The sequence below is a fragment of the Antechinus flavipes genome, chromosome 2 (assembly GCF_016432865.1).
Source record: "Antechinus flavipes isolate AdamAnt ecotype Samford, QLD, Australia chromosome 2, AdamAnt_v2, whole genome shotgun sequence".
Lineage (NCBI taxonomy): Eukaryota > Metazoa > Chordata > Mammalia > Dasyuromorphia > Dasyuridae > Antechinus > Antechinus flavipes.
The window spans coordinates 36,194,716-36,213,781 of NC_067399.1; the positions used below are offsets into that span (position 1 = coordinate 36,194,716).

A 19,066-nucleotide genomic window follows, 5' to 3' on the forward strand; every position below is an offset into this window, starting at 1 on the left:
TTTCTATTTTATAATTATTCCTCCATTTTACATAGATTATCAGATCAATTGGCATATAGTTGGGCAAAAATAACTTTTCATTATTGCTTGTTGGAATCCTTACTAACTGCTAAGTAATTAGAGTTGATCTAATCTTACAAGAAGTTGTTTTGGCCAGAACCTGAAACAAGGTACTAAGTAGAACTAATCAAGACAAGGCTTGTGTTCCCACCTTTACTCAAAGTCCACACCTTAAAGCTCTTTGGGCCAGAGAGCACTATGGGAGAAAACCCATAATCCCATTCTCTCAGAAGGTTCACATATAAGGCGAGACAGCCATTCCAGAATATATATTTTCCTCTTGGCTGGCTGATCGCGCTAGACTCGAGAGAAACGACTCTGCTGCAGAGAACACTTTTGGGATTTCAGTGGAGCTACGCCAGAAGCCCTCTCTCCGCGGCAAGTTGGTGCTGGGCTCCCCAGAAGGAGATAAGAGAGATCTTCCATCTCTGTTGGAGGCAGAAGAAGGCAGAGGCAGAGGCTGAAGGACAGAACCTTTGGATTTGGAGACATCCGAAGGGCTCTAAGCCTCTAAACCGGCTGTCCTCTGAGAACAAACTCCAACATTTTGAACTCTTAACAATTGCTCTCATTCCTTCTTCATTGGTGGAGAGTTCTCCCTTTTCATTTTTGAGACTAATAATTTGATTTTCTTCTTTTCTTTTTCTAATCAAATTAACTAAAGCTCCATCTATTTTATTGATTTTTTTTCATAAAGCCAACTCTTAGTTGTGTTTATTAATTCAATAGTTTTCTTACTTTCAACTTTATTAAAATCCCCTATTATTTTCGCAATTTTCAACTTGGTGTTTAATTGGAGGGTTTGAATTTGTTCTTTTTCTAGCTTTTTTAGTGCAAGCCCAATTCATTGGTCTTCTCTATCTCTATTTAATGCAAGTAGGCATCTAGACATATACAATTTCCCTAATAACTACTTTGACTTCAACCCACAAATTTGCTATGTTATCTCATTGTTGTCATTCTCTTGGATGAAATTTTTGATTGCCCTTTGTAATGGAAAGGAACAAAAATGACATCTATATGGTGGGATGTACAACATGCACTATATCCTGCAGGGATGATCAGACCAATATGATCTCAGAAGGCTCTATAACAAATAAGGCACAAATGGTCGATATCAACATTTAGAAGAGAGATGTCTCTAAATTTTTATATCTCACGTTTCCATTGAGCTACTGAAATTCTGTGTCTGTCATGAATTACAGCATTTTCTTTTTTCCAGGTATACTCTGCTGAGACGTCTGGGACCAGTGTCTCCCATGTGTCATCATTGATAACAAATTTCTAAAAAGATACTTTGTGAATGTCCTTATATTTTTTCTTCAGATCTCAATTTAAGCACTTGTCTTGTATGAGTTTTCCCTAAAATAGTGTTTAAACAAGTGTATTTTTGTCATTCAAACAACATGGCCCACCCATTGGGTTGTGTCCTCTGCAATTCAGTGAGAGTGTTGCCAGTTCGGCCCAAGAAAGGAGCTCATTACTCTATCTTCTCAGATGATCCTCAGAATCTTCCTAAGACAATTCAGAAGGAAGGCGTTCCATTTTCTGGCGGGGTTCTGGTAGACTCTCCAGATGGCACAGACACGGCAATGAAGTGACCACAGTGGCTCTGCAGACTTTCACTTCAGTACGCAGACTAATTCCTCTTTCTATTTCTAATGCTTTTTCCTTCAGAGTTTCCCAGACAATGAGCTAGGACTGGAAATGCAGGTGTCAGCTTCATCATCTAGTTCTGTATCTCTGAAAAGCACAGTGGCGCGGAATGATTTTATCCACAGCATTCAAAACTTCAACAATTTATATAAGAAATGACTCCATGTATGAAAGGTTTGGGAAGAAAGGGAGAACTACTGTTTCCTAGTGTCAATGGCCATGTCAATAATAAAATAATGAAACATTAGAGAGTAAAGGAAAAATTGTGTGGGTCATACCTTTCAGCTAAAGGGGTAATTTAAATGAAGCTAGGTTGCTCAAAGTTATCAGTCTCTCTCTCTTCAGAAGTCATCAGACTGAATCACAAAAAAAAAAAAAAAAAAAAAAAAAAGGTTAAGTTGACTGTCAGTGGTTTGGATCAGCATTTTTCTTGTCTAACCAAGCCCTAAGCTCTCCACAGCACCTGCCTGAACAACCAATAAGAAGACCTATTCTTCCAAGGCAGTCTTTAATTATTCAAACAAACATCCTCCTAAGTGAGCAGTGGATTTCATATTAATCAGTTGGACTGAGTGGTTTGTCAACACAGTGGAGAGTGCTGAACATGCTACAGCTTCGTGGAGCCACGTGTGGGTGAGAGTTGGGGGGACAGATGGGACACCAAAAATGGAAAGGAGTCCTGAGAAATATACTGAGCAGCTCTCACACAGAGGTCCGAGTCTTCCCTGAGCAACCAACAGAACCTAGTGGTTGTATTAGTTACTGTGTTCAAGCCATTCTAAACTTGTACCTGAAAGGTTATGATAAGGTTCCTACAGATTATGGTAAACCTCAGATACAGAGACAAGGCAGGGTCCAGGGAGAATTGATGTGGGGAGATAGGGAGAAAACAAGTATGACAGAATTTTCTGTGTTCAATCCTGTGATTCATGTTTCTGTGTTCAAGCCTAAGTTCTTTTGGGGGAAGTTCTTCTCCAGTTCTGTGCAGTAATGCCAAAGAACAAACTTCCTCTCACCTGTCCTGGTAGAATGCAGAAGCCAAAGTTCTCTCAGGACCCCAGAGACCTTCGTTCAGTATGTGACAGGGCTCTAATTTGACACTGTCCCCTAACCCAGGTGTTCTTTCTTCATGAAGTGAAAAAACAGTCAAAAGACTTTGGTACATGAACCTGTTCCTTCTTCTTTCCAGTACAAAGGAGTGGCTGAGATTCCTGGTGGCACAAAAGGGAATGTCTCCATATTCCTGATTCTCAAGCACAGTATTAGGTCACTGGGGCTCCATGCGTAAGCTAACCCTTCTGCACAAGAAATCATGTCATCCCATCAGAGAAACAATGAACCCATAATGGACGTCCCATCATTGTCATGTCTTATTTGCTTATTCTGGGGGTGAGAAATACACACTTACACGTTCCCATTAAAAGGCGGATCCTCCAGTGTGGTTTGTTTCCTAGTCCAGACACTAACAAAACACCCACTAGGGCCTACATGATGCCGCTTCAAATTTAGAATTCTTCAGATGACAAGGAAAATACCTCCGGAGAGTGTTGTGTGGGATGTGCCCAAGTTTTTTTTTTTGTTTTTTTTTTGTTTTGTTTTGTTTTGTTTTGTTTTGTTTTGTTTTGTTTTAATCTGACCTTGTTTGCTCTAAAACTGGAAAAAGGCCTTTCCTACATTAGTGCCCTTGAAAGAAGAATGAACAAAAGGAGTTCTTCCCTCGTAGCATAAATCACTTCTAGCGGATCAGAAATGGTTACTCTACTAGATGTTTTCTCCCTAAACATCCTGGATCACATGTCCAAGGACATATGAACATGAGTCTAAGGAGAGAAGTCTGTGTAGTTCAACCTTCTATGATAAAATAAACTTGGGAGCAGCTGCTGTAAGTCTGAGCTTTAGAGACAAATCCAATCCATCCAATTTTCTGTTGTGTAAAGCTAGAAATGTCAGGCTGGCTGGGCTGAAATGAGAAAGTATGACAGGAGACATAGTGGGCTGAGCCCAGCTAAGGCCTGTACGAACAAAGAGGAAGGAGTTTTCCGTCTTGCTGACTTTGGACAAAGCAGCTATTGGCCCAGACTGATGCACCTGAGCTGTCCTGGGAAGGTTTGGTTTAAGACTGTAATGCAATGGGACCCTTCTATCATCCTACAGAAAATAAGCATCCCCAGCATGCTCAGGCTTTAGGCTGCTCGTGGGGAGAGAACAATCTGTCCCAGACCCACTGCCACTCAGGTGAGCCGCGACCCCAGACGAGGCCAAAAGCCTTAGGAATGTAAGAAACTTATTCTTTCACAATAAAGAGTTATTCAAGCCCTCACTGGACCACAGCTGAGAGGTGACTTTGTCTCCTGGAGACACAGGCAGGGGGCCACAGCCTGGGTCAGCACCAGGACTCCTTTGGCATCTACACAGAAAAAGAAAAAAACAAAAGTTAGCCAAACTTTAATGACTCTCAAGTAAAAGCAGTTGAAGTCATATAAGGGGCTGCAAATAAAGAACATTCTCCTGGGGGCATCTAGGTGGCACAGTGGAGAGAACACCAGGACAGGAGGACCTGAGTTCAAATCTAGTCTCAGACACTTAACACCTCTTAGCTGTGTAAACTTGGGCAAGTTACTTAATCCCAATTGCCTCAGCAAAAAAAAAAAAAAAAAAAAAAAAAAAAAAAAGAAGAAGAAGAAGAAGAAGAAGAAAAGAAAAGAAAAGAAAGAAAGAACATTCTCCTAAACATGAATATTTCCTAATCTGGCAAATATGCTCTGCAGGGAGAATGAAATCACAAGAATGATCCCATGATCCCTCTGCATGAGCTGACTTCCTTCCTTGGGAGCCAGAGGAGACAAAGGAGCTGAGCCGGCAGCACATGTTCATGCTCTGTGCTGTCCAGGGCTGATGCTTTCAAAGGCAGAACCCAGGACTCCTTGCAGCAGGGAAGGGCATGTGAATTGGTCCCACGGTGGGGAAGGTTCTAGGCTTCCAGTTACAGAGCTCTCTTGTCTCTAAAACTCGGAGACTTACAACAGCTCCTCCCAGGGATATCTTACCATAGAGGGTTGAACTACACAATCAGTCTCAGGAATATTTCTTTTCCCCTATGGCCAATGGCACAGTTTTCCCCAATGACACAGACCTACTCAGCTTTCTAGCTCTGCTACTGCTTCAGGTTTGGAGGGAGAGATACAGAGAGAGACAGAGACAGAAAGGGAGAGACAGAGGACACAGAAACAGGAGAGACCCTCTGGTTATATGATTTCTTTAAGTTAAAAAAAACAAAGAAATTTCACTTTCACCAGAATTATAATTACATGAGAGGCTAGGGGTGATAATTTGGGCTCCATGGGCTCCATACCAAAGCAGAAATATATGGGAATATTGTCCTTTCTAAGGGTAAATAATGATATGTAATACCATGAAGTTCCACAAGTTTTATGGGCCTGCCTTCTACCCGGGAGATTGCTATCTTGCCCTCTCCAAAAAAAGCCTCTCTTTGCAGAGAGAGGCGGAAAGTAGCTTGATGAACAAATGAAGGAGGCAGAGTTACTCCATTTAAAAGGATACTGAGTCACCATCACTTGATCAGATTTTTGCAGATGAAACAACTAAAAAAATCACAGTTTAATCTACCTCTCTAAGACAACAAATTTAGTAAATGACAGAGGTGAGAGTTCAGTACTTGGAAAATGAATAGCTCATCCAGAACTAAATCTCTATTATCAGAACCCACTTTTTTACACATCAAGAGTTTTCCAAGGATTCTCCTGTAGTCAGAGGTCATGGAACACAGTGATCAAGAAAAAGCACATTCACTTTACCCAAAATGATGAAGAAATACACAAAGGAACTAATTTTGTTAGAGAGCCCCAGCCAGTGGAACAAATCACCTCTATTAAAAGTCATCACCTTTTGAAAATATCCCCCTTCCTACTGTCTAATCCATTCCAGTCTACTTCACTTAAGATCATACTCAATAGAGTATTTCACATTTTGAATTCTAGATATTATGAATGTCATTATTGTGCTCCTATATTTTCTTACATTATAATTTCTGGGAAAGCATTATATAAGGAACACTACTGAGAGGAGGAGGAAATGGTGTCATTGGAAAATTGAATCCTTTTGAAATGGGATACTGTGAAATTGCTCTGAAAATAGCAATTCAAGTTTTAGAGATCCTCTTTGGTATGTTAAACAATGAAGCATCCAAGTGTGGCAGCTCAAAACATAAAGAAAAAAAATTTTTACTTGGAGAAAAGGAAAAAGTGATTGAGAATTAGATTTCTAAAATCTCCTCAGTTGTTACCCTAACAAGTTTATTGTGAACATCTTCTTGAGCAAATATGATATATGATTATATATGATCAGCCATATGAAAGCCAAATTGTGTAAGGTCGCTATAAAATGAGTGGGTTTGTTAGCTGTGGAGGATGTGCCCACCGTCACTGAGGTGAGCAAAACCTCCAGAATGCACACATAAGATTTCACTGATCAGTGACTGTCCTAGTTCCTGCTGGTACCAGGGAACTTGCCAATGTTACAACTGCCATTGCCACTGATGGGGATTCTGTGTCCTGGGACCACAGACAGGGAGGCTGGATCAATCGCATGACCCGCACAGTATTCTTGATGTGGGAAACAGGACAAAAAAGACAGTGGAATAAATTTTGTGAAGAACTACATACAGTACAGAGAATGTCAGGTAAGATTACCCTTCCCTGACTGTGGGTGTTGTGTGTGAGATGTCAATCCCAGCCAATACAGTAGACAATCACACACATACACACAACTTCTATCGAATACATTTCTAGGCAAGGAAGCTTCTTTGCTCTGCTAAGCAGTATCAGCTTTTGGACTGTCTAGTTCTAGGAGATGAGATGCTGGGACCAGGAAACAGGTGTTCACCTGATGAAAACCAGCTTGGCTGCAAGAGCCTCAGTCCCAGATGTTCATTTCAGCCTCTTCTTGGGATGGGACCATTAGAGTTCTGCTTCTTGCTTCCTCCTTCAATCTTTCTCATTTCTTCTTCCTTGGGAGACAATTTAAAAAAGATCTCCATTTTATTGAAACAAACATTAAAAGGGCAGTCTCCCTACCCCAGATTCAGAAAGTATCTATGTTTCAAATGATGGAGTCCTAAGGGTCTGTTATGTTAATTAAGGAAAGGTTCGGATTTGCTCCTATAAATGACACTTTCTGACTCAGTTAAAAAGAAAGTAAAATTTAATTATACAATACACGGAATAGATTGCCTACAATAACAACCAATACAGTAAATAATACATAAAAGACAAAGAAAAAGGAGAACTATGATTAGAATAGTCCGGAGGAACACTGTCTCTAAGTTGCAGTTCTTAAGTTGTAGCAGGCTAGGGAACCCCGAATAAACAGCCTTTGAGTCCTGAACGGGGAGAGATCCCAGGCAGAAAGATTATCTCCATGGCTGAGGTTCCAACTACAATTAAAACTGCCCTGAATTTATAGTGCTTGAAAACAAAGTCGGCACAGAGCCAACTTGCTTACATGTAGAAAGTTAGGTATAGGAGAAGGAAATGCCAGATGGACTTCCAAGACATGACTAGATTAATGTAGATGTTAGGGAGGGGCCCAACCCTCCCTGACATCCATTGTGTCCCACGGAGTGGCTAGTTCCTGGGATTGTGGAAGTGAAGCCAAACACATGTGGCATGTTCCCGATCTCATAGGGTTAAAGAAAGACTAGGTTCCCATGGAGTCGTGTTCTTGAAATGGTTTGAAATGAACTTACTAATAAGAAGGCATTTCTTATTCATTTGGCCTTAAGTTCATGAGAAGCATAAGAGGCCATGACTAGGGAGGTGAAATTAGAATAAATACTTTTCATTTTAGAATACATATAACAGTTATATATACATAAGGATAATAAAAAGATTGACAATAATAATATGGGAATAGCTAAACTATTAAAATATGAGGTAGCACTTTTAGATTTAAATAAAAAATCAAACCAATGATGATTAGTATCAGAAGTAACTAAATGTGAGGCCTCGAGCAGCTGTCCTGCCACTATATGAGTCTGGATTCGATGTTCATTCAAGGCGCGCTGATGAGACTGTAATAGTCGCTTCAGGACATGAGATTGATTCAGAATATTAATCAAAGGTTGCAAAGACAAAGAGGTATGGGGAAGAGGTAACAATTTGGGTGCCTACGTCACATTCTGTATCACATCAGTGTCAGAGGAAAAATAGAAATCATCACCCTGCCAGTGTAAGAAGGAAACATTAATTAAACAGCCAGAATAAGGAGGAATCTGAGTATCATTATTAGATACAGGACATATATGTTGGGCAGAAACTTCATAGAGCATAGAAAAATTATTTAAAGGATAGAGAGTTAGATCACAAAGATTAGAAGAACGTGGAAGAAGGCAGGGCTGCACCTGCCGGGTCATCATCCCACATATTCTGTCCTTATCGGTGGGTACACAGTCAGCTCAGGTGTGAGTTACATTATTACGACCTGTAGTTACTTTGTATGTGAGGTTACAAAATAATCATGCAGGACAAAAGGAATAGCATGAAATTGACACATAACAGTCCATCATGCACTTGGTAATATACAATAGCTCCCGTGCACCAGTGAGGGGTGCGCTGTGCACTCTCAGGTTTAAGCTTTCTCCACATGTTATGTTGGGGGAATATTTGATCCCATATACGTGTGTCTCCTTCTTGTAGGAGACGTTGAGCATTCTCTTTTTGGATCAAGGTATACATATTTTGGAGAGAACATTTAGTCCAACTGAATAATTGGGTAACATTGTTAGCCAGGTGTAAATTGGCTAATGTACTGTCATCGAATACATGCAGAAATTGGCCTTGGTAGTTTAAAGGATTTTGGTGTGGTAGGATCGTTGTGGGTAACCATTGTGCATTAACAGTTAAGGCTGAGATACAGCACTGCGCAGTCTGCTGGCCAAGGTCTCAAGATCTATGGAATTAACTATATCCAAACCAGTTCCTGCCCCATCAAGCAAAGTATCATACCAAGCTCTTCTCCTTCTGTTGCATAAGGACAAGGGAGGAAAAGTAACATTATAGTGGAATACTATTTTGTGTTGTGAAGTGGAAGTATTGGTACAAATTTTAGGAATTCTTACAATGGATGGAGGATGTTTTTCAGGGTCTTTATCCCATACCATTTTCATAAAATTCCAATATGGTCTTCCAGTTCTTTCTTTAGAAATATAAATTGTAGATCCATTTTGACACATAAAATATTGATTATTATGTGGTGGGAAGGAATAATTGAAATATGTACTTTGAGTAACAGTAAAATTACATGACATCATAGCAGATACAACAGTATTTCTATGTGTAGGAAAAGTAATAAAATTGAGATAAGAAAAACAACATAATAGTGTTATGTTAGCCTTAGGTATAACTGTAATAGTCCCATTGGTTTGATTAGATCTAAAGATTCTAAACACAGGTCTTGAAGTCACCAAAAGGAAGATCCGTCAGGTAAAATCCAGGTTCCTATTTGACACAGGGGTGTATTGGGACACATAAATCCATCTTGAAACCTCTGAGTTTTGTTATCCCAATATAAAGGCATCAGAGTGTTGTATGGAGAGTCAGGCAGGTAATCAGCAGACCAGTCCCTGGGTGAATGTTTGCGAGGATGCATCAACATTCCTGAGGTCCGTGCCCATAATTGTCCATAATATCCAGAGGATAATTTAAAATCAATACCAGTATGACATAATTGTTGGCCTGGAGGAGAAATATTCACATCATGAATTATATATAAATCATACCCTGCGGATCCTAATGAAGCTCACCAACGTTGCCTAGCATTCTTATTTAGAATCCACCATTGAATAGTGGGAAGAGATGATATCTTTCTTATTTGTAAATTAGGAGTCATCATCCTGGAGAGAGGAGTATCTTCTGCATCAGCTAGGGGTCTATTATTTAGTTGTTTTAGAGCTTCAAATACATTTTCTTTCCATTTTCTCAAATCATTATTATCACTTAATTTCTTTCATTTTTCCTTCAATAATCCATTCATTCTTTCTAAAAGTCCTGCTGCTTGAGGATAATAAGAAATATGATAAATCCATTCAATATTATTATAATTACAATATAGTTCAATTTCTTTTCCTTTAAAATGAGTGCCATTATCACTCAGGATTTGCATGGGGCGTCATAATATAATGAAACAATGTCTAAGGTTTTACAAGTGTTCTTTTGCGTAGCTTTCTTATATGGACAAGCAGTAAGTATCCCAGAGTAGGTATGCGCACTAGTACAGGCATATTGGCACCCTTGATTCATAGGCAATGGGCCTATATAATCAATTTGCCAGATTTGAGCAGGTAGTGTACCCCGAGCCAGTTCCCCAGTCACCCTCCTGGGTAAAGGGCGCTGACTAAAGAGCTGGCACTGGGGACACTCCTGAGATATATGTTTAAATAAGTGAAGAGGAAGATTGATTCACCTATCTAATGCCCACCTGTAAGAAGCAAGTGCGCCCACATGTCCCGCAGTGGTGTGGATCCATTTAACTAACATTAGGTCATCATCCTTAGTGGGAATCACTTGCAGGGCCTTTCCTTGTATTTTGGATAGTTCATCTGCTCGTGCGTTATACTCACGTTCCACGGAATCCATCTTTACATGAGCATTTACATGAAATACAGACACATTAGTATTCTGACACCAATCCCATATTGGTAACCACAATTTCTTACCCCAGACCTCCTTATCTCTTATCTTCCAGTCATGTTCTTTCCACATGGGCATCCAGACCACTAGCCCACTGGCCACTGCCCATAAGTCAGTAAACAAATCACTGATTTCCTTTTTCACTCTGTATTGCTTGATAAGCAGCCATCATTTCAGCCCACTGGCTACTTTGGCCTTCTGTAGCCTCTAGAACAGTATTTTTTACTGGATTATATGCTATTGCTTTCCAATATCTTTTGGAGCCTATGTACTTGGCCGAACCGTCAGTAAACCAGACGTGGTCTTTTTGCTCTCTGGTTAAGGCATCATAATCTTGATTCCAAGATACTGGGGACTGCTCATATATTCTGGGTGTTTCCACATATTCCTGCCGGTTTGGAAGTTCTAAAATCTTCTCATGCAGAGCAGACATTCCTTGCCACCCAGTTTTTACTCTATTTTGTAAATACCATTTCCATTTAATTATAGAAGATTCTTGAGCATGTCCAATTTTGTGGGAGTCAGATGTCCCCAAAATCCAGCTCATTATGGGTATAGCTGGCCTTAAAATTACTTCATGATTTAAAGTTAAATGCTCAGTTTCCACCAATGCCCAAAATGCTGCTAATAACTTTTGTTCAAAAGGAGTATAATTTTGTCCTGCAGGGGGCAATTTCCGGGACCAAAATCCTAGAGGAACATTCTTCCCTTGCCGTTTTTGGCATAAACTCCAATCTGCATATCCATTTAAAATAGATACCTGTAATTCTACAGGTCCCTCCTTTACAAGCCATAAATCTAAGGCAGTCTGGATAGCAGCTTTAGCTTCTTCAAAGGCCTGTATCTTCTTGTCCTCCCATTCAAATTCATATTTCTTTCTAGTGACCTTGTACAAAGGCTGCAAGATCTGGCCTAAATGGGGAATATGATTCCTCCAAAATCCAAATAAGTCTATAAATTTTTGTGCTTCTTTCTTATCCCAGGGAGGAGAAAAGTCCAATATTTTCAGTCTGGCCTTCAGTAATATTTCTCTGTGGCCTTTATTCCAAATTATCCCTAAAAACTTTTCACTCTGGGCAGGTCCTTGTATTTTTTCAGGATTAATTTCCCATCCTTTCCCTTTCATATGTTCTATAAGCTGCACCAGTCGTTGTTCAGCACTCTAAGCAGTAGTGGCTTGTATCATAATATCATCAATATAATGGGTTAATTTCACATCAGACCAATTAAGTTCATCCAAGTGCTCAGCCACTATCCGATGACAAATAGTGGGGCTATGTAAATAACCTTGGGGAAGTCTGGTAAAGGTATACTGTCTACCCTGCTAGGTAAATGCAAATTAGTCCCACTGCTTAAGTTCTCTAAGAATAGTAAAAACTGCATTAGCTAGATCTATTACTGCATACCAGGAACCGGGATATGACTGCACAGCTTCTATTAAAGTAATAGTATCCGGGACAGCTGCATATAAGGGAGGGGTGACTTTATTCAATTGTCTATAGTCCACTGTCATCCTCCAGGACCCGTCAGATTTTCTCACCGGCCAAACTGGATTATTCCAAGCAGTAGTCGTAGGAATTAACACCCCAGCTTGCACATATTCCTTTACAGTTTGAGTAATCTCTTCTGTCCCTCCTGGTATCCTATATTGCTTTTGACTAACAATCTTTGAGGGAACAGGAACAGACTGGAAGCATTGACAATTTTCCTACCACTACAGCTATTTGCAAAGTCCTTATAGCAAATTGATATTGTCCATCAGGTAAATGTAAGGTCATTCCCTTTAATATATCAATCCCTATGATATATTCAGGAATGGGCACGATTACAACCTTATATTCCCTTTTGGGGAAAGTTCCAATTTTCATACACAATGACACTTGTCCTTACTTTGTGTCCTCCCAGCCCCGAGATAGTTATTGGTATTCCATTTCTGAATTTAGTAGGGTTCCCATAAATTAGGGTGGCCTCCGCCCCTGTGTCCACTAATGCATGGGTCTTGGTGGTTGAGCCACTTTTCCAGTATATTATGAAAGACATGTGGGGCCTATAATCAGTATGCAAGGTGTGGACACACAGAGCTTGGCCTTCACCCTATTCTCCCTTAAGATGGTCTAAAGAGGGGTACAGAGAGGTAGAAGTGGGCGGCACTGATGGGGTAACGTTCAGAGCAGATATCTAGCCTTTATTGCCTATTTTTTTATATAATTGATACATATCAGCAGTTGTGAACCCATCTATCTCTTCTCTTTTTACTCTTGCTTTCAGGAGCATAGAGAACATTTCCTTGCGGGACATTCTATTATTGCTGTTGTTTCCCCAGGGTGATTCCCCTCCCAAATATTAGGATCCCCCATCTCTGAATTCTCCGAGGTCTCCTAGCTGAGACAGCTTATCTATCACTGTCCCTAGCAACTTCCCTAAAGATGCCACCAACAAGGTTAAGATAAAATGTTTGTAAGCTGGGGGTGCAGATTTCACAATAGGAGCTCTATGCATTTCCAACACACCAGTATCAGTATAAGTGTCAGCATCTCCCACAAGAACAGCAGTTTTCATCACTTCTTCCTTCAATCTCTGAAATCCATCCTTTAGGGTGTACTAAGGATGGTGAGCATTAGGCCACATGGAAGAATCAGGATATTGAGTCCTCAACCATTGGGCAGCTAATTCTAATATGGAAGTGTTACTTCCCCAAGCACTTAACCCTAATTGGCTGTTATCTCTTATATCCTGCTGAAGAAAGGGATTAGAAGTAAGACTAATGAATTTTAAGCAACCCTTAGGATCCAGCCAGACACCACCTGCTCCTCCATCAGCTAACCTTACTAGTCAGGAGATAGTGGACCCTCCTGACCTTTGAGAAAATCTGCTTAGTAAATCATTTATCTCCCTTTGAGAAAAATCCTCAGTGATTTCTGTTATTTTAGGTTGATTATTCCCTGCCTTTTCAGCTTTCCTATGTACTATAGGTCTTACTTCTTCTTCCACATCAGGTATATTTTCCTCAATCACTTCCTCCCATCACTCATCATCTTCATCCCAAATATCTCCATCCCATTTATCAGGGTCCCAATCAGATTTAGCCGAGGCAATCACGGCATGAACCTTCTTTTTATTCACTTTGCCCCAGTGATTCCTGTACTTATATTGTGCTACTCTCATTGTAGCCTTTTCAGCGACATGCTGATGATTCCTAGCCTGATCTCCTCGAATGAAGTTCTATCATCGCAACATGGACATTCTGCCTTTTAGCTCTGCTAACTCCTTTTCCATTTGAATTTTCTCATCTTCCTTTTTTATCTAGCTCCTGACATACCTTGTGGTACGCCATTAACAAAGCCCAACCTCTTCTACTATACCACTCATCTCTTTCCCTTTCTCTATGGGAATGTTAGATAAACATTCAGCTAACTGGGGCAGCTTGCCATTTCTCACTCGGCTGCCCCAGGCTTCACAAGATCCCATATTTTGGACCCAGATCTTTACTAAGGAAGAAAACAGGGTGTCTTCCCACCCCGGGACCTCAGCCAGGGCGGGGGTCTCATTAGTTTTCTTAAAGAGAGGCATTTATATATAGTGGATCCTGTTCATGATGCCAATTTTATTATGGGATTTTAGGGAAAAGTTCAAATCTGCTCCTATAAATGATGCTCTCGGACTCAATCAAAGTGAAAGTAAAATTTAATTATACAATACACAGAATAGAATGCTTACAACAACAACTCACACAGCAAATAATATATAAAATACAAAGAATAATGAGAATTATGATTAAAATAGCAGAGAGAGAGAGAGAGAGAGAGAGAGAGAGAATACATCACCACTCAGGGGAGCTCCGACTCTAATTTACTGGCAGTGGCTGGGAAACCCCGGAATTTTCAGCCTTTTAGTCCCGAACAGGAAAATTCTAGGCAGATCATCATCTCTGTAGGTGAGGTTTCAAAATGGAGAATGCTTTACCTGCTTTTTATAGGAAACAGGACAAAGAAGGCTTTGAGACAAATAAAGACCTCATATAAGACAGGAACTCTGCAGGAGGGGCGAGTTCCTGCAATCACGTATTTGGAGCTAAAACACATGTGGTATGTTCCCAGCTTATAGGTTAAAAACTGGTCAAATTCTCATGAGAGAAGGAGCTAAAACATATGTTCTTATGGGTTAAAGAACGGTCAGGTTCTCACAGGGGGCATCACGTCCTACCTCAATTGGGTTCACATGGTTTGCATGGGAATTAAGTTCATATGCGGAAAGTCAATCAACTAGAGATTGGGCTCACATGGTTCTCATGAGATTAGGTTCACATGGGGAAAGTCACGTCCTTACAATGATTTGAAATGACCTTACTAATAATATAGAGATTTCTTCTTCACTTAGTCCTGACAAGATGAGAGTCAAGATAAAAAGGCGGAGGGCAGGAGGCAGCAAGGCGAGGGGCAATACTCCAAAGGAGGGGGAATTATCCCAGCAAGGATTGAGATAAGGCACCTGGAGCTTTATGACTCAATGGCATTTCAGGGCCTCAATTCCCCCAGGCCTAGTGGCAAGGAAAAAAGGGTGAGGCTATAATAATTTTACCCAGGGCATAATAATTCGGGGAAACTGAGGCATAACAATGCTCAGGAAAGGAAAAACTCAAGCTCTGACCCACCAAGCTTTACTGATCGCATGCCTGGCAGGTTTTTAATCTAAGATTTGAATGTAAAACCAAAAACACTCCCTTTCTCTTTGGTTTACAATTCCCCTAACTTTTCCTTCTCTCCCACAAGAGAAGTGACACAGCTGGCTCCTATTAGAAGAATAGGATTTAGCCTCCCCACAAAGAGATTGTTTCTGCCTGTGACCTGGGCAGAAGCACCTCCTCCCCAGAACTGAGAGGCTGAGGTTTTGTTCAGGGCCCCAGCTCTCTGGGAGAGCTACCAAGAACAGTCATTGTCTGCAAGCTCTGCCGCTCTAGCACTGATTAGGGAAAGTGGAATCTGTCCCAGACCCACTGCCACTGAGCAGGGCTGGGACCCCAGGAGGCACAGAAGACCTTTCATTGATCAGGAGTTTGGGGACTGTCCTACCTCCTGCTGCTACGAGGTTCTCCACTTGCCAATGTTACAACTGGCATTGCCACAGATGGGGACTCTGTCCTGGGACCACAGACGAGGAGGCTGGAGGCTGGATCATCACAGGATCCCTACAGGATTCTTAATGTGGGAAGCATGACCAAAAAGTCAGGGGAATACATTTTGTGAAGAACTACACACGGTACAGAGAATGTTAGGGAAGATTATCCTTCCCTGGCTGTGGGTGTTGTGTGTGAGATGTCAATCCCAGGGAATATAGGGGACATTCACACACACACACAACCTCTGGTGAATACATTTCTAGATATGGAAGCTTCTTTGCTCTGCTCAGCAGTATCCGCCTTTGGACTGTCTAGTTCTGGTGATGGGATGCTGGGACCAGGAAGATGTTTAACTGACCCAAACCAGTTTGGCTGCAAGAACCTCAGCCCCGAATATTCATTTCAGCCTCTTCCTGACATAATAGCATTAGAGTTCTGATTCCTGCTTCCTGATTCTTTCTTCATAAAATCTTCCTCCTTCCTTATTTCTTAGGAGGTAATTTGGAAAAGACCTTCATCTTACTGGAACAGTGCTTAACAGGGCAATCCCCCATCCTACCCTCAGAAAGTATCTATATTTCAGATGAAATTGACGGTCAAGCACTGAGGGTCTCTGGGCTTTTCCTTCCTGAACAGATCTGAACTTAGAACTCACCTAAATAGAGACAGATACCTGAAAGGTGATTAATAAACGTTTATTGACAATTTCATGGAGGAAATTCTGTCTCTTTTTACATTTAAGATAAAATACAAACCACTCTGTCATTTAAAACCTTTATCATCTAGCTCCTCATTTCTATCCAGATTAATTGCACAATTCACCCTTTATTCAATAATCCAAACTAAATAGCTGTCTTACTCTCTACCACAAATGATGTTTTATCTCCTGACTCCAAACCTTTACCCAGGTTGAGCCCCATTTGTAAAATGTACAGTGCAGATGCCTGACTCTGTGAATCCCCAGAATTCTCGAAATCTGAGTTCCAGCATCTACCATTTTGGTAGCTTTTTCCCTGACTGCCCATGTCTCAGCTTTCCGGAAAACTAAAATTTTATTTGTATGGACGTTGTTGTGCTTATTCTAGAGCCTGACATATTAGAAAATTCATTTGAAGAAATTCACTGTTAGTAGTTGCTTATACTTCCTGTAATCCCACTCATGGGATGGGGAGCATGAGGTTACAGGAAAGAGTCTGGGAACATTCTGAGGAGAGGGACCCAAACATCTCTAGGTTAAATCTCAGAGCTAAGCCCATCCCCTCTTTTTTTCCAGTGAGGAAGGCTGACCAGAAAGTCTCTGGAGGCAGAGAAGCCATGTGTAGGCCCTTGGTCCTGAAGGCAATGGACAGGGCTTTGGGCCTTCCTACCACCAGGAGATCCCTTGGAGCAGAGGATCCAGGTAGAGATCCAGCAGAGACGGCAGTGAGGGGGCCGGCCCTGCCCCCTACTCTCCTAGGAACTCTCTCAGTGTCTAGTGGGAGGTACACTCTAATCCCACACACATGAGCCTGAGAGAGTCAATGAGGGATCCTGGAGATGTAGAAAATAATCAGATGCTAATTGGGGGTGACTGAGTGATATTGGCGGCTTCATGTTGGCTCTTGACCAGGCCCAGAGCAGAAGGACCCCAGTCTGAGACCAGTGTGGCCCAGGTTAGAGAAATAACAATCTGGTCTCTATCATGGCGGCCCCCTGGGGCAGTGAGAGGATGGAGCGCTGGGCCTGGAACCCCCAAGACTCGTGTTCCTGAGTTCAAATGTAACCTCGGACACTTACTAGCCATGTGGCTCTGAACAAGTCACTTAATCCTGTTTGTCTCCATTTCCTCATCTGTGAGTGAGCTGGAGGAAGAAAAGGCAAAACCCTGTGGTATCTCTGCCAAGAAAACCCCCAGTGGGGTCACAGAGACTCAGACACAGTGAAAAACAGCAACAAGTTTCTGTCATTGCTGCAGAGACCTAGAGCAAAGCCTCCTCAAGGGGAACTTGGGCTCCACACAAGAGAAACTTCAAGGATATCAAGGCCACCTAAAATGTCAGCATTTCCCTGAAGGTTTTTCCTCTTCTTTCCCCTGGGTTTGTGCTCCCTCCCTTTGCTTTGGCTGAGCTGACAGGGCTCGTGATCACAAGTTAGAAAGGAGGGGACCTGGGGGACCAGAAAGGGGAAGCCCTGGGAGGTGAGAGCCTGCCCAGAGAGCAGGGGCTGCTCTGCCCTGGGGACCCCGAGGAGGCACCTGCTGCTCTGAGCTGAGTCCCCTGGACACACTGGGGAGGTTTTTGTTCGGGCCAGAAACACTGTGGGAGTATAGTCATAACTCTGCTGACAGTAATAATGTGCAGCGTCCTCAGGCTCCAGGCTGCTGATGGTAAGAGTGAAATCTGTCCCAGACTCATGGCCACTGAACCGGGCAGGGACCCCGGATGCCAGGCTGTTAGCATCATAGATGAGGAGCCTGGGGGCTTGGCCAGGTTTCTGCTGGTACCAGTGCAAGTAACTATATACACTCTCACTGGCCTTGCAGCTGATGGTGACTGTCTCTCCTGGAGATGCGGACAAGGAGGCTGGAGACTGGGTCAGCACAATGGCTCCTTGGGAATCTAAAGAGAACCAAGAATTAGATCGAGAAAGAAGTGTGTGAATGTCTATTTTTAAAAATATAATGAGACAATTTTGTGGAGACCATGGAAATTCCAGGTGATGAATAAGCTGGTTTTTTTGCTATCAACCTGAGGAAAAATAAAACATCTTTCCCACAAGCCTCACAAGGGTTTTAAACAGAGTTCTCATGGTTCTCAGCCTTCATCTACCTCCTTGAGGTCTAAGATTGCTCACCCACTGAATTAAGAGATCATCAAGTTTTGTATCCCTGAAAACCTGGGACCTTCCCACCCCTTCCCTGCCCTCCTGGGCCTTACCCTGAGCCCAGAGCACCAGGAGCCAGAGCAGCTGCCATGGGGAGCTCATCCTGGCCTTCAGAGACTGAGCAGAGAGCAGCCAGAGCCCTGAGGGGCAGGAAGGAGGGAGGAAGCTTTTATGTCCTGGGCAGGGCTCCCTGTGGCTCCCTTGGGCTCCAGATGCAAAAGAGCCCCAGGTGTGGGAGGAGCCTCCCCTCAGGGACCCCGGGAGCCCCAGGGAGTCCCCCTGGCTGAGCCTGGCTCTGGGGGAGGGGCCCCTTCTGCTCTGTCCCCAGGGGGAGACTCAGGACCAAGGGCAAGGTCATGTCTAGTGCCTCAGGATGATGGTGCAGCCGGTTCTGGACAAATGAAGGCAGTTTCTCTCTCTCCCCCAGGATTAGATTCCCCTTAACCCTGAGGGAGCTCCCAGCCCTGGGGAGGAGGCAGAGAGGGCCCGAGCTCCCAGCCTGGAGACCTGGGAGGTGCCTCCCTGATGCTGCTCCTGGACCTGCCCCACTGCCGCCCTCTGCTGGAGAAGGGGAGAGCTCCAGGGGGCAGGGAGGGGGTCTGGCTCAGACTGGACACATCCTGGCCTGGGACCCGGGAAAAGCCTGTTCGAGCCTGGCTCCTGGTCA

At 42.5% G+C, this 19,066-nt stretch overlaps 2 gene segments (V, D, J or C); one reads left to right on the forward strand and one right to left on the reverse strand.

Annotated features, from left to right (window-relative positions):
* LOC127546354 (immunoglobulin kappa variable 3-11-like) overlaps positions 1–16,963 on the forward strand; it is a 64,702-nt gene extending 47,739 nt beyond the window's left edge. The window contains 1 exon segment of the V gene segment in view: positions 16,911–16,963. Within this exon segment, the coding sequence occupies positions 16,911–16,963 (53 nt within the window).
* Positions 16,964–17,511: 548 nt separating this feature from the next.
* On the reverse strand, positions 17,512–18,570 carry LOC127546355 (probable non-functional immunoglobulin kappa variable 3-7). The segment is given in 2 exon segments: positions 17,512–18,134; positions 18,453–18,570. Coding segments are annotated over 2 exon segments (672 nt in total).
* Between the last annotated feature and the right edge of the window lie 496 nt (positions 18,571–19,066).